This window comes from Terrapene carolina, unplaced genomic scaffold (assembly GCF_002925995.2).
Source record: "Terrapene carolina triunguis isolate 2854851 unplaced genomic scaffold, T_m_triunguis-2.0 Scaffold210, whole genome shotgun sequence".
Taxonomy (NCBI): Eukaryota; Metazoa; Chordata; order Testudines; family Emydidae; genus Terrapene; species Terrapene triunguis.
Window position 1 is genome coordinate 35,352,522 of NW_020664561.1, and position 12,432 is coordinate 35,364,953.

Consider the following 12,432-nt stretch of genomic DNA (forward strand, 5'->3'; position numbering starts at 1 on the left):
CTCCGATGCCCGCGGCGGGAGGGAGCCGCCGGGCTGTCACGGCGCGGCGTGCCTCCTGTTGGGCCACGGCTCTCTGGCCCAGGCTGTGTTGTCGGTGCGGCCCAGCGGAGAGCTCCCTGTGTGGGTGGGGGGGCACGGTGGGGCTCTCCACCGGCACAGCGCTGGGAGTCGCCACCGCGCTCCCCAGTGCGGCTGCAAACTTCCATCCAGTCACAGCACGTTTCCGTAGCGCTGTGCGTTACGTGGAAGTCTGGGTGTGTCTGAAGAATTGGTACAAAAGGAGGTGCGATGGCACTTTGTGTGCCCTCCTCACCACAGTAACGCGTGTGCTGGGTCGTTCCTCTTTTCTGAAATCTTCCTAACCCCGGAATTAGACCCAGATGTATCACGGAGGGGTGGGGCGGGGCGGGGCGGGGACCTCCGGCAGCTTTTTTTTTTGGCCCCATGTCCCGATATTTCACCTGTGTGATCTGGTCACCCAACCCTCTAGTAACATATCATTATAAAAAAATGTGATAGATGTACAGGGATGGGTTTGTAACTGAAGACAAAAAGGAAGCTATCTTGACCATGAAAAGTTTTTATTCCATTAAAATATTCTCAACAGAGAACACTATTTTTAAACAAAGCATTTAACATTTAAGAAATCAACATGTGCACAAAAAGATTAAAAATTACTGGAAAATGTAAGATTAAGACAATTCATGTTCAAAATTTCAGAATGAGTTAGAACTAACTGTGCAAGTACAAATTTCCCCCCTATATTTAATAACCCTCATACAGGTTGCACTATCCCTCGTGAAAGCAGTTTGCCTCCAAAGGAAGCAAATTCTGCTTTTAGAAAAACAAACAGTAGCATGAAAAGAACAGTTAGTTCTTTACCAGGAAGTGTTACCAGTGACCTGTGAGGCTTCTAGCCAAGGAAACCAAAGGCTTCTTAGCCAAAAAATCAGCTCACATTTCCACCTCTTCTCTAACTTTAAAATAAAAAAGCACTGTTTTTTTTTTAAAAAAAAACTACATTATGTAGTTTGTCAGTATTGAGTAATGTCACCTTATATAAATAACCCTGTATACAATATCCAAAAATCTAAACGAGTTTAATAGCCCCCAAATGCAATACACTAGGTCAGCTGTGTAATAGTGGTATACATAAAGGAATACACTTCCACACAAGAAATCACTCAGATTTAGTATTACTGGTAGTACAATTTCTAACAACACTGAATTTTCATTTAAAAAAAAAAGAAGGAATCCAGCACTGCTGTGTCCAAGTATTGCTTCAAACCCTGTGAAAGAGACAATATCTCATTCCCCAAACAGCAAGTGGCTGGGCTTATGAAGCTTTAAATGATACAAATCTCCCTCCCTCTACCTCCCCTATTCTAGCGTTCACCACTGAATCAGATAAGATTTATTTTATTAATAGAATCACAAATGGGAGAAGAGACACCATAAGCAATAGGGGCACTGCAGACAGCTATATTTACACGTATAAACATATCCAAATGTCAATTGTTTACAAGTAAAAGTGCACATAGATCATTACAAAGTATCACTCAAATTTCAACTGGTCCATACAATGAAGCATCACCTAAAAACGGACAACCACTGGAGCCTCAGAACCCAAAATTAAAAAACAATAAAAGAGTTTCCATAAATTTTTTTAGATGTCTTTAGTTTCAATGCATAAAATTTATGATGCACCATGTATTATGTTAAGGTAAAGCTCTAGAAAACAAACACCTACCCTGGCTACCTCAGCAGCTGCTGCACTTTGGAAAGAGTTACAGGCGATCATACTGAGCTGAGACACAAAGCCCTTTGTGGGATACTGTAGTGGTAGGATTGGCAATCAACAGATTTAGGCACTCTCTAGTTTTAAGGCAGCATTTGAATGGCAAGCAGTTGACTTCTGAAAACAGTCATTTGTCTTGTTGTGGTGAATCTCTTTGTTGTTATGCCAGGTTTTCAGTGCTCACAATAGGTTACTGAAGTGCTGAAGATGAACCACAGTTCTTGGAGATCCTGTGACTGCATTGGGGCTAGAGCTGAGATATAGTCTTTTCCCCAAATCAACATAAATACATAAAGGTTTACATCAGTTATAATGCCAAGAAAACTGGAATGTAATGATGGTTGCATTGGAATAGTTATAGCAGCATACATGGACACTGGGATGAAAACTTTAGTGCTGGAAATATTTAAACAAAGTGGTTTTGCTACAAATGCAAAATAAAATAAGAAGCAATGGAGATAATAAAGTGTTATGCAGCGGTGCCTGACAATTCTAGACATGCAGGAGGAGGTTAGGGCGAGCATGGAGGTGGCACTGGCAGATGTGGACAAATGACATGGTTCTGATTGCCAATTAAAATGGGGTAGGAAAAGAAGACAGCTGAGACAGCCAAAATGTAATGCAAACTGATGAATAGTTTGTACGTCTTTTAGGACAATGAGACTGAAGTATTTAAAATCTGGTTGCCTTTCTATTCTGCCATAATGGAGTTCTCTTTTGCTTCAGAAATTTAAGAATTTGTAACATATTATGTATGGAAATGCCAAGAATGTTAGTGAATAAATGTATGTCTGCATGCATTCATGCAACTTGCTTTTCCCTCTTTTTGCTGGGCCTCCCAGCCTAATGCCCTCCCCCAAAAGCAGCTGCATGTAACCTCCTTCAACATCTCGCCCATTTTCTCAGAAACCCGCTTCAGGAACCTGCAGTCCAAGAGGAAAAAGAAAAGAACAGAGTTACTGAAAGCCTCTGGAAAACAGAGAAGCCTTCTCAATTCTAATCAGCCACCTTAAATGGCTATAGAATAGCCGTTCTATTTAATCCCTGAACAATTAACCATATCTGATGGCAAGCAAAAGCCCTTTCAAGCTTATTCGCAACATACATTCCAGTAAGAACAGCTATTTGTCCAGTAATCAAGTAGTGCAATGTACCTTCCTATCCTTTATTATTTAAAATTAGGTGAGGAAAATGGTTGTAGATCTAATGTTTGAATTTTAACCTACAAGTGATGAAATGTAAAGCCTCTAGCTAAGGTACAAGATCCTTTCACTGGGAACGTAAAACATTTACTAGAACTCAGAAAAAGAGATTAAGAGCTTTTCAAGAATGGAAAGGAACATGAGAATTCAGAAAGACACATTTTATGTTTTAACCATATAGTAACCATCAAAAACATTTCCAAGCCAAAGCAGTATCAAATAGACAACATTCTAGGTTCATAGCCGCTGGCAGGAGAATAAAAGGGTAGGTCCATCATACGGTACTTTCTCTATCTTTAATGGACCATCCTGAGTGGATTGTGCTTTTTTACCTTTGAGAATAGGAAAATGTTTTCCTTTTTATGGCGTGAAAGCTGCTAATATATTTACAAAGAAAGGACAATTATGAACACTTTCAGTAACTGAGCTCAGTCAGTTGTAGAGTGGTTTATTTATTTTTTGTTTTAGAGTTTTAAGTATATGGTAGTTAAAGTTGCTGATGCGGGAACAATAGAGCCTAAAGAGGTTTTCAGAAATTGCCATTTGGAACAGAGGTTATTTTCAAGTACATTGTTGTACAGACAGAAAATTTTAAAAATTACTTTCTGAAGCAAGTGAATATTAAAAATGGATTTTAAAATAGTAGTATAAAAACAAGATGACCTGATCAGTGGAGCAGATCCAATGATTTATAAAATGAAAACACTAAAGGACCTCAGAGAGATAAATGCAGAAATAAGGTAAATGTTGCAGAGCAATTGAATTAAATTAAGACATTTTCTTACTTTTAGTACTAACATCTCTGGAAAAAAAAAGTCTCTAGCCAAGCTCACATGGTGAACAACAGACCACACAAATGCCTTCAGATATCCTAACACTTTCTATGAAATTGTGTGATTCAGTATTTTCCCTATGGAATGTAGAGTAGTAAGCTGCCAGCTTAGTTGTTATATATAGGTTACTGCACCTTTACTGTTTTTCTCTAGAGTTACATCTATATATGATGTTGGCACATAGCCTTCCTCTCCATTCTGTCTTCGAGCTCTTGTCCATCCATCTCCTTTGTCTTCCTCGATAACGTACAAAACCTCCCCTTCTTTCATTGCCAGAGTGCCTTCATTGTGACCTGGGAAAACAGACAAAAAAAGTCTCACAGCTCAGACACAATTTAAAAGTAAGCTTTATATAAACAGGAAGTACTGATAATCTATGGAAGGGAACATATGGACAAACATAGGCTTGCAGACAAAAATCTGGTCTCATGTTGTAAAGCTGAATATATGCCAGAAGCTGTTCTTCTAATATTTGTGTTACAACAATATAAAAGTACTACTCTGCCAATGAATTAAATTGATCTATGGAATACTTCTCATGACCTTAAACGCAGCTGCTAATATTTTTTTAAAACAAAATAATCCATCAGTTTTTTGTTCTGTTTTTTAAAATCAAATAAGCACAATATACAGAGTTAACCCTACCATCAAAAGGATAAATTGCTTTGCAGTGTCCTATAGCTGGTAAGGGATCATCGTCTTCAAATTCATCATCAAATTCATTATGGTGGGCATGCTGTTGTGGTGGGCCTCGAATTTCCTGGTTTGCTTCATCCGTGTAGCTCCCCTCAGGGCTATAATGCAATGAGTAGAGTAAGGACTCTGTATATTTCTCAAAAACCACCCACACAACTTTAGAAGTTACATTTCCATATCTAAAAAAAAACCTGAACCCTAGTGCAACTCAGAAAAGGCTGTTCAAAGTTGTTCTAGGCTATCAGTGTGAACACATGAGGAAAACAGGTTGGGAATATTTAATTATGGATTAAGTATTAATGCATATTGTTTTCTGAAGGAGCAGAGCTGTTTTTTAAAGACTTGCACTGAACTCTGCTACTAGAACAGCCCAAATTTAACATTTAACAAGGAAGATACAGCAATGGGGATGATCTGACAGAGGTGCGAAATGGGGAAAAAAAAATCTACCTGAGATGTTTGGGAAGTTATAGAAGTCAACAGGGGACATTAATTGAAAGAGTGACCCTTCGGTGATGTCATATACCGTTTTCACCTTGAATTACCTACAACCTGACTAGTCTGTGTATGCATGTATTTTAATGGAAAATTATTTTACTGAAGTGGCAAGAATGAAAAGAAGTAAAACCTAGAACCTTATGGCCAAAAGATGCCATTTGAAGGACATACATAGTGCATCTGGGAATGTGGGAGAAGGAGAGGTGGGTATCACCCACCCTTAGATGCCAGATGGACATGGTGGGAGTAGCTGTGAAAAATAAAAAAATCTACTGAGAATTCCAGTAAAGCTTCAACGCAGATATTGTTAAAATAGTGACCTCTCTCTTCCCTGTGTTACAAGATGGTTGATGTCACTGCTGTGCCTTCTGTCTCCTCTTGCTGCTACTTTACCTTCAACTTCAGAGAGCCAGGCCTTATGGGGAAAAAAGTCAGAAAACATCTGGGGTCAATATTACCAGAGAAGTCTCAACCAGCAAATGTTATATATCACCAAATGTACTATTTCAAATACACTTAACAGTGTAGAATTTAAGTGCCAATATACATCCAGATATCTGCTAAATACCAAATCATCATGAAAGTTTTCTCTTTACTTGGCTTGATGCACAAAGCTATCATCTCAGTTTAATACTCAGTAGTGGTGTTGAGAAAATGGTAAAAACTGACATCTTGAACCATTTAACATGAATCACTTAAAAATAAATTTGTAGAAAATAATTTACATTAAATTACTCAGTGCATATCATCTCAGTCTACCTACGTCAACATACTAGGGGGAAGGATGCTCCATGGAAAACTGAATCAGACTAACTTCTTCAAACAGAGAAATTTTCTAGTTCCTATGTTTGTGACTTACAGGGAACATCAGCATATTCCTATTTCAATACACTTGCCAAGGAATAATTTAATAGTTTTTAACCTCATTCTTGTGTATTTCCATTCGAAGACGATCCATGTTGCTCATAGTTTCAGCTAATTTTGGCTGCAAACTGCCTGGATCCCCCATCTGTGGATTCTTCTCATAAACATCTTTCATTTTGATGAGTGCATCCCTGTAGTGAGGTATATGAATGCCCAGGAATTATTACAAGTGGCAATTACATTACAAGATGTTTTGTCTTTAACAGTCCAATAAATACTAAAACAATGTTTGTACAGCACCTAGCACAATGGGTTCCTGGTCCATCATTAGGGCTTCTAGGTTCTACAGTAATACAAATAATAACAACCACCATAGACACAAAGAGGATGAATATAAAAACTCTCTCTTTCCTGACCCAAGAGAAGCTACTGTCTCCCTCCCCAGTCCTGTCCCCTCCACTCTCTCAATAAAATAAGGCCCTCATTTCCTTAGCCTCTCCCCAAGGGCAAAGCCCAGTATCCTGTCTTCCCTCCCACTGTGCTTATGCCCCTCCCTCCCCCCACCCTCTCTCTGCAAAGACATACACAGTTCAAATACTGGGTCTTTCCACCCATCTTCAATCTCATTATAATTCACCCTCTGCTACCTGGTTCCTGGCATATGGTCATTTCTTAACGATTAATGCCCAAGTTTTCTAATGTATCCACTAGTTTTAGATGCCCAGTTTGGCAGACCTAAGGTCTGATTTTTAGAGTTGTTGAACATTCACAACTCTAGATACAGTATTTGTAATGTATAATATAAAAACGGATAATCAATTGCTAAAACAACAAAGTTGATAACGATGGAGCACATATACTATAAAGGTGGACAGACCAACAATTGACATACTACTTAGAACAGTTTAACTTTTGAAAACTCTGGCTTATAAAAAGAAACCTAGAAAGAAATGGTCAAAGATAAGGGTGACCAAAAAATGGACTAAGCTGTGAAGGACACACTTACTTCTGGTCTGTTTCTTTCTGTAGTTCTCTGTTGAGTTCATCGATTCTCTGCTGCAGTTTCTTACGTCTTTGTTCTGGCGGCAGATGACTGAAATCTTCTAGTGCGGGACCCTGCAACAAAGATAAATACTATTAAACACTGGAAAATTCTGTCTATAGTTATTTCTACTGACAATCCACACACAAACAGTTTTCTCTGACATGAGGTAGCAGGATGAACCTTCTTAGCAACTATGCTATACACACAGCTATATCAAGCATACACCTAAACCGAGTACGTATGATCTTAGTGTCATAGCCCTTGTTCTTCACTCTGTCCCCTCCCTACTGTTTTGTTCTGTCACATCATGTGACAAGTTTGATTATAGGCATTTAGAAAGACATGATCTCTCTCTCAACGTATACCCTGAAGTGCCTAGCACACTTTTGGGCACGGTCAAAAAAAATAATCAAACAAGAAGTCTTAATAAAATCGTTATTGGATACATATCACAAGAGTGATACATGAATGGGGAATAAACTGACTTAGAATACACACTAGCAGAAAATAAATCAAAATTAATAACCATCTCAGCTAAGCTGTGAGGAAATTTAGACTTAGTTTCTTTGTTTCATAGTATAGACCAGGGATCGGCAACCTTTGGCACGCGGCCCATCAGGGAAATCCGCTGGTGGGCTGGGATGGTTTGTTTACCTGCAGCATCCGCAGGTTCGGCCGATTGCAGCTCCCACTGGCCGCGGTTCGCCGTTCCAGGACAATGGGGGCTACAGGAAGCAGTGTGGGCCAAGAGATGTGCTGGCCGCTGCTTCCTGCAGCCCCCATTGGCCTGGAACGGCGAACCGCAGCCAGTGGGAGCTGCGATCGACCAAACCTGCGAACTCTGCAAGTAAACAAACCGTCCCAGCCCGCCAGTGGATTTCACTGACGGGCCGTGTGCCAAAGGTTGCCGATCCCTGGTATAGACCATGCAAATTAATTTGCCAATCGCAGATCTGGTAAATGTGCAAGTCAGCAAAATTTGCAACCCTAAGTACTTTTAATGTACAGTAATGCCAGTTCAAAGTATTCTTCATAATATTACAACAATCACTTAATGAACAGGAGCAATATTAGAATCAAACCAAAAAACATTTTTTCATACTGTCTAAATTCTATCAACTTTGGTGAACTACACCCCATCATCAGTATTTCCACAATTATCTTAATATATACTTCTGTAAAATAACGTTTAGTTGCTGTAAGTTGCTTTGCAGATACAACCATGCCTACAGCCTAATACTGGTCCCATTGAAGTCAACAGAAATGCTAATAGTTTCTTCAATAGCTGGGTTAGGTCCATAATAAATAATTTATGGATCTATAAACGATTGCACAGAAAAGCTGAACCATAGGTCCTCCTAGTCCAGCCCTTGCAATCAAAGCCAATTTAGTAAGTTAACAGACAGCATGAAATACTGTACCAAATAGTAATTACAACTGAAATCCAGAAAGCAATAGGTGTATATGGTTTGCAATCTGCCTAGAGTGTCTGTTTTCCACCTTACTTGGATACTGCCAAAAGAAAAGAATACAATCGTGGTATTCATCCCAAATCCCTTACTGATATATTTCCCTTTAAGAATTTGGTCAATAATGCCTGAAAGCATACTTGAGAAGAAATATTAACTAGTTAGTAAATCGTTTCTCAATCATGAATTTTTACATAAAATTATGAAATCTCTAAGTCCTCTTCTATGTCCTGCTTTATTTACTATCAACATGAGCTAAGTGAGAGTGAAATGGAGTTTATACAACATCAAAACTGTGGATTACAGAAACTACCCTGAATCAAAGCTACAGAAGCATTGTCAACTTTTTCATTCTATTCCCAAAAATAGTATGTTTGGGGGGGGGGGGGACAGCTTGTTGCTCAAACACTGATGGTTCTTGAAATTTTGCATAAAAACTAACTTCAAATGCTCAAATCCTTTTACCAAATAAATTACAGAAAATATGGATTATGGACACTATGAGTTCCCTCGCCTCAGTATATTGCAGGTATAAGCCCCTATATGTCCTCTCAATTAAGTGTGTGGGGGTATTTATACATATGAATTTTAAGAGGTTGTTGCCAAAAGCCCACACCTCAGCAACAGATATGCATGTCAGAGAGAGAGAGAGAGAGAGAGAAAGAAAGAAAGAAAGAAAATGCGTTTGGGGAGAGGAGAAAAAAAAGTTCAAGCCTTAGGGTTAATAATACCAACTGATAAAAATGCTGCCTTCTTCATGTGCTAGTTATTTAGAAGGTTGTTTGTTTTAAACGCTGAAAAAGAATCTGGCATTAAAGGCAATCTGAAAAGGGGAGAATTTAACAAGCAGTGCGTTTCTCCCAACTGTCAGGATTTTGAGTTAAATGGGCATTCATTGACCCAACACCAGCCCACACCAAGTTTTAAACAATGTGTCTAAAAATTTCTTCCCTTCTCAACTGCATGGTTTTCAGTCCCTTGTCACTTGTGATATCATCATTCCACTACTACTTCAGTCATTCAGTACAACCAGGAAAATCACGATCTGATATTTCTAATGTAAAAAACACAGCCACCACCATATTGCTTTCTTTACGCATCATAAAGAAACAAGAAAGGACAAACTTTCCTCCTGCCTCTCTCACCCACCCCCGGCCGCCTTTTTACATCAGTGGTACCTTATAGTAAAATTAGAAGAACAGGACTCTTATTGTGAATATCATTGATTCACTCCAGGAAACTAAATGCCGATAGGTGTGTGTTGGAATTTTTCATCCAAATTGAGAGCTTGGCAGTACAAGTGGAAAGAGGTGTATTTTTCCTTCAACCACTAAAAATTAAGTTCAAAAGACCCTTTATTATTCTTATTCATGTTTCCTTCTTTATACAACTTCCACAATCTTTTCATATAACTATTCTGCAGAGTTTTAACAGCTTTTCTATCAATCCCTGATAAATCATGAAATATATTTTCATTATGACCAACACATGAAATCTGTCCACCTTCACTCTAAGTCATAGATAAGTTGCATCCAGATCACAGGTCCAATTAGCTCACACTGAACATGGATGATTAAAAAGAAAGACCATGTATACAAGGTGAAAAATCTGAAAATGTATTTCAGCACCTGATTCAAAGCAATTATGATATGGAAACAATTTCAAAAGATTACTTTCATGCTATTTTATCAGAAGTACAGCAGACAGATCAGCACACAGGCTTACCATCTTCACCGACCACTGAACAGTTCATTTGAAAACAGAAAGAAACGGGAAATTATTCACATGCAATCATCATTTAGGAAGTGAAGGTTTATTCCTAAAAATATATCTTTAAAATATTTAAAGTAAAATTTTACAAACTCAAAATTAAATGATGCACTTCACTATCAGCACAAAAACAGCAAAATACAAGTTTGAAGTGCACTTATGCTGAGAGAATTATTGGCAATTAAAGCTTACATTGAATGATAATGGGTAGTTTACCTTGTGGAATTACAATGCATGGCTTCATTTAACGACTTATTTATTTTAGTATTTATAATAATATATATTTAGAGAAAAACAAAATATAAAGCGAACACTGCACAAAGCAGAAGAATTTTTGATGATGATGACGATGATGGGCCGGTCTATCATATACAAAAATTTGGTAAATCATGACTAGGAATACACTGCATCACTTCAAAACTGTTAATATCCCAACAGAACAAAAATAAAGAGGTTTCCCATGGAAGGTGCAAAATCCCTTCTCTGCCATTTCAAGCTTAAAAGTTTAATTTTACATTTTAAACTGTTCAATTGATCATTGCACTATACTCAAAAATATTAAAATCTACAGACAAACTGGTGAGAATAAACAGGACTTTCTTCTGAGACAAAGCAATATCTTATGACAGACAAGACTGGTACAGCTCCAACAAGGTGCCATATCCCAGGGGCGTGCCATACACTCAGAGTGATCCTACCAAACTTGTTAAGCTTCTCAAGTAGAGCACCATGAAGGGGTTAGAAAGGACCCTTTCATCAATAAAAAGAACAGGAGTAGTTGTGGCACCTTAGAGACTAACACATTTATTTGAGCATAAGCTTTCGTGGGCTAAAACCCACTTCATCGGATGCATGCAGTGGAAAATACAAGTGGGTTTTAGCCCACGAAAGCTTATGCTCAAATAAATTTGTTAGTCTCTAAGGTGCCACAAGTACTCCTGTTCTTTTTGCGGATTCAGACTAACACGGCTGCTACTCTGAAGCCTTTCATCAATGTATCAATGATTCATATTCACCACATCAGTTGTGACCAAATGGTATTACTGTCTGACTGCTAACGAGTGGCATACATGAAAGGTTAGAGGTCTCATTTAAGCAACTTTCTAACAAGTTGCTACCTAAAAATCCAAGTTTCTACCTTTTCCACCTAAAAATCCACCTCTATTAATAACACCCTGGCTAGCAAGCTCAGTAAATTCTAATAATGTAACGGGGACATAGACTGAACGACTCTGCTTTCTAGAGGTAATCTCCCCAGACATGCACTGAGGAGAACTGGCAGAGAAGCATGGGTGAGGCTTGCACTTCCATTGCTTATGATAGGCCTGTTTTAAGGCTGGGATTTCCGTTCAAACTGCTATCAAGCCGGCACCTTTCACAGCATTAAACTCTTTGACAATTACAAATTGGAAGTAGAATAAATAATAATGCATTTTAACAAATAAGTGACAAAAACTACCCATTATCTGATGTGTCTGGTTTGCAGAATCACTTTCCCTTGATTTATAGCATGGAATGACATTTGGGTTTCTCCTTCACATTAAATAAACAACATAGCTGCATTTCTGCTCATTTCAGATGGGCAATGATAACAGTGAACAAAGAAAACCCCTACAGTTTGAATTTGTTTTCTGTTACACACAGTTGCTGATGGGGAGTTTTGATGATGCATGAAGCACAGAGTAATGAGAGCAGTTTCCTGTTTATGGCCTTGTTCAAATATTCCTTGAGTGAAATCCTGGACAGGGCAGGTAAACAAAATATCCAACATACTCAGCTTCTGTGCATATTATTTGCCAATTTACTGGTGAATTTAAATTAAAAAACAAAGCAAATTAAAATGCCATTTGATAGCAGAGAATGTCAATACCATTGAGAAAATGTTTTACAGCAATAAAAGAGTGGAAATCACAGTTGTGTGTGTTAAATAGTGTCAATGTACAATATCTGAAATATTTTTATATATTTTGATGGAAAACATATACAATATTAAATTGCCATATGACAGGAAATTTTTTACAACTATGGTAAATTGTTCAGCTTGCAAAAGGATGTATCAGTTCCCTTGACATTTGTTAAAGTAGTATTTTAAAGTGCTTGCATGATATTGCAAAAATTTTTTAAATGAAACAAACAATTATATTTGCTGCCCTGAAGGTTTACAAGACAGAATAATGTTTGGTATTGTGGGACTTCCACTGAGCTGAGCTCAGATCTGTAGAAGCTTGAATGATCCTTGTAAATTTTAATTAATGCC

The 12,432-nt window shown here is 38.1% G+C and overlaps 1 protein-coding gene across 1 annotated transcript in view; it reads right to left on the reverse strand.

The window, feature by feature from the left end:
- Positions 1 to 3,160: 3,160 nt before the first annotated feature.
- Positions 3,161 to 12,432, reverse strand: part of LOC113405089 (formin-binding protein 1-like) — a 99,703-nt gene continuing 90,431 nt past the window's right edge. The window contains exons 11-16 of the mRNA XM_026655385.1: positions 10,131 to 10,145; positions 6,898 to 7,007; positions 5,950 to 6,082; positions 5,348 to 5,442; positions 4,479 to 4,627; positions 3,161 to 4,126 (exon numbers count right to left, since the gene is read on the reverse strand). Of these exons, the coding sequence (XP_026511170.1) occupies positions 3,948 to 4,126; positions 4,479 to 4,627; positions 5,348 to 5,442; positions 5,950 to 6,082; positions 6,898 to 7,007; positions 10,131 to 10,145 (681 nt within the window). The 3' untranslated portion in view covers positions 3,161 to 3,947. The remainder of the gene's footprint in view (positions 4,127 to 4,478; positions 4,628 to 5,347; positions 5,443 to 5,949; positions 6,083 to 6,897; positions 7,008 to 10,130; positions 10,146 to 12,432) is intronic.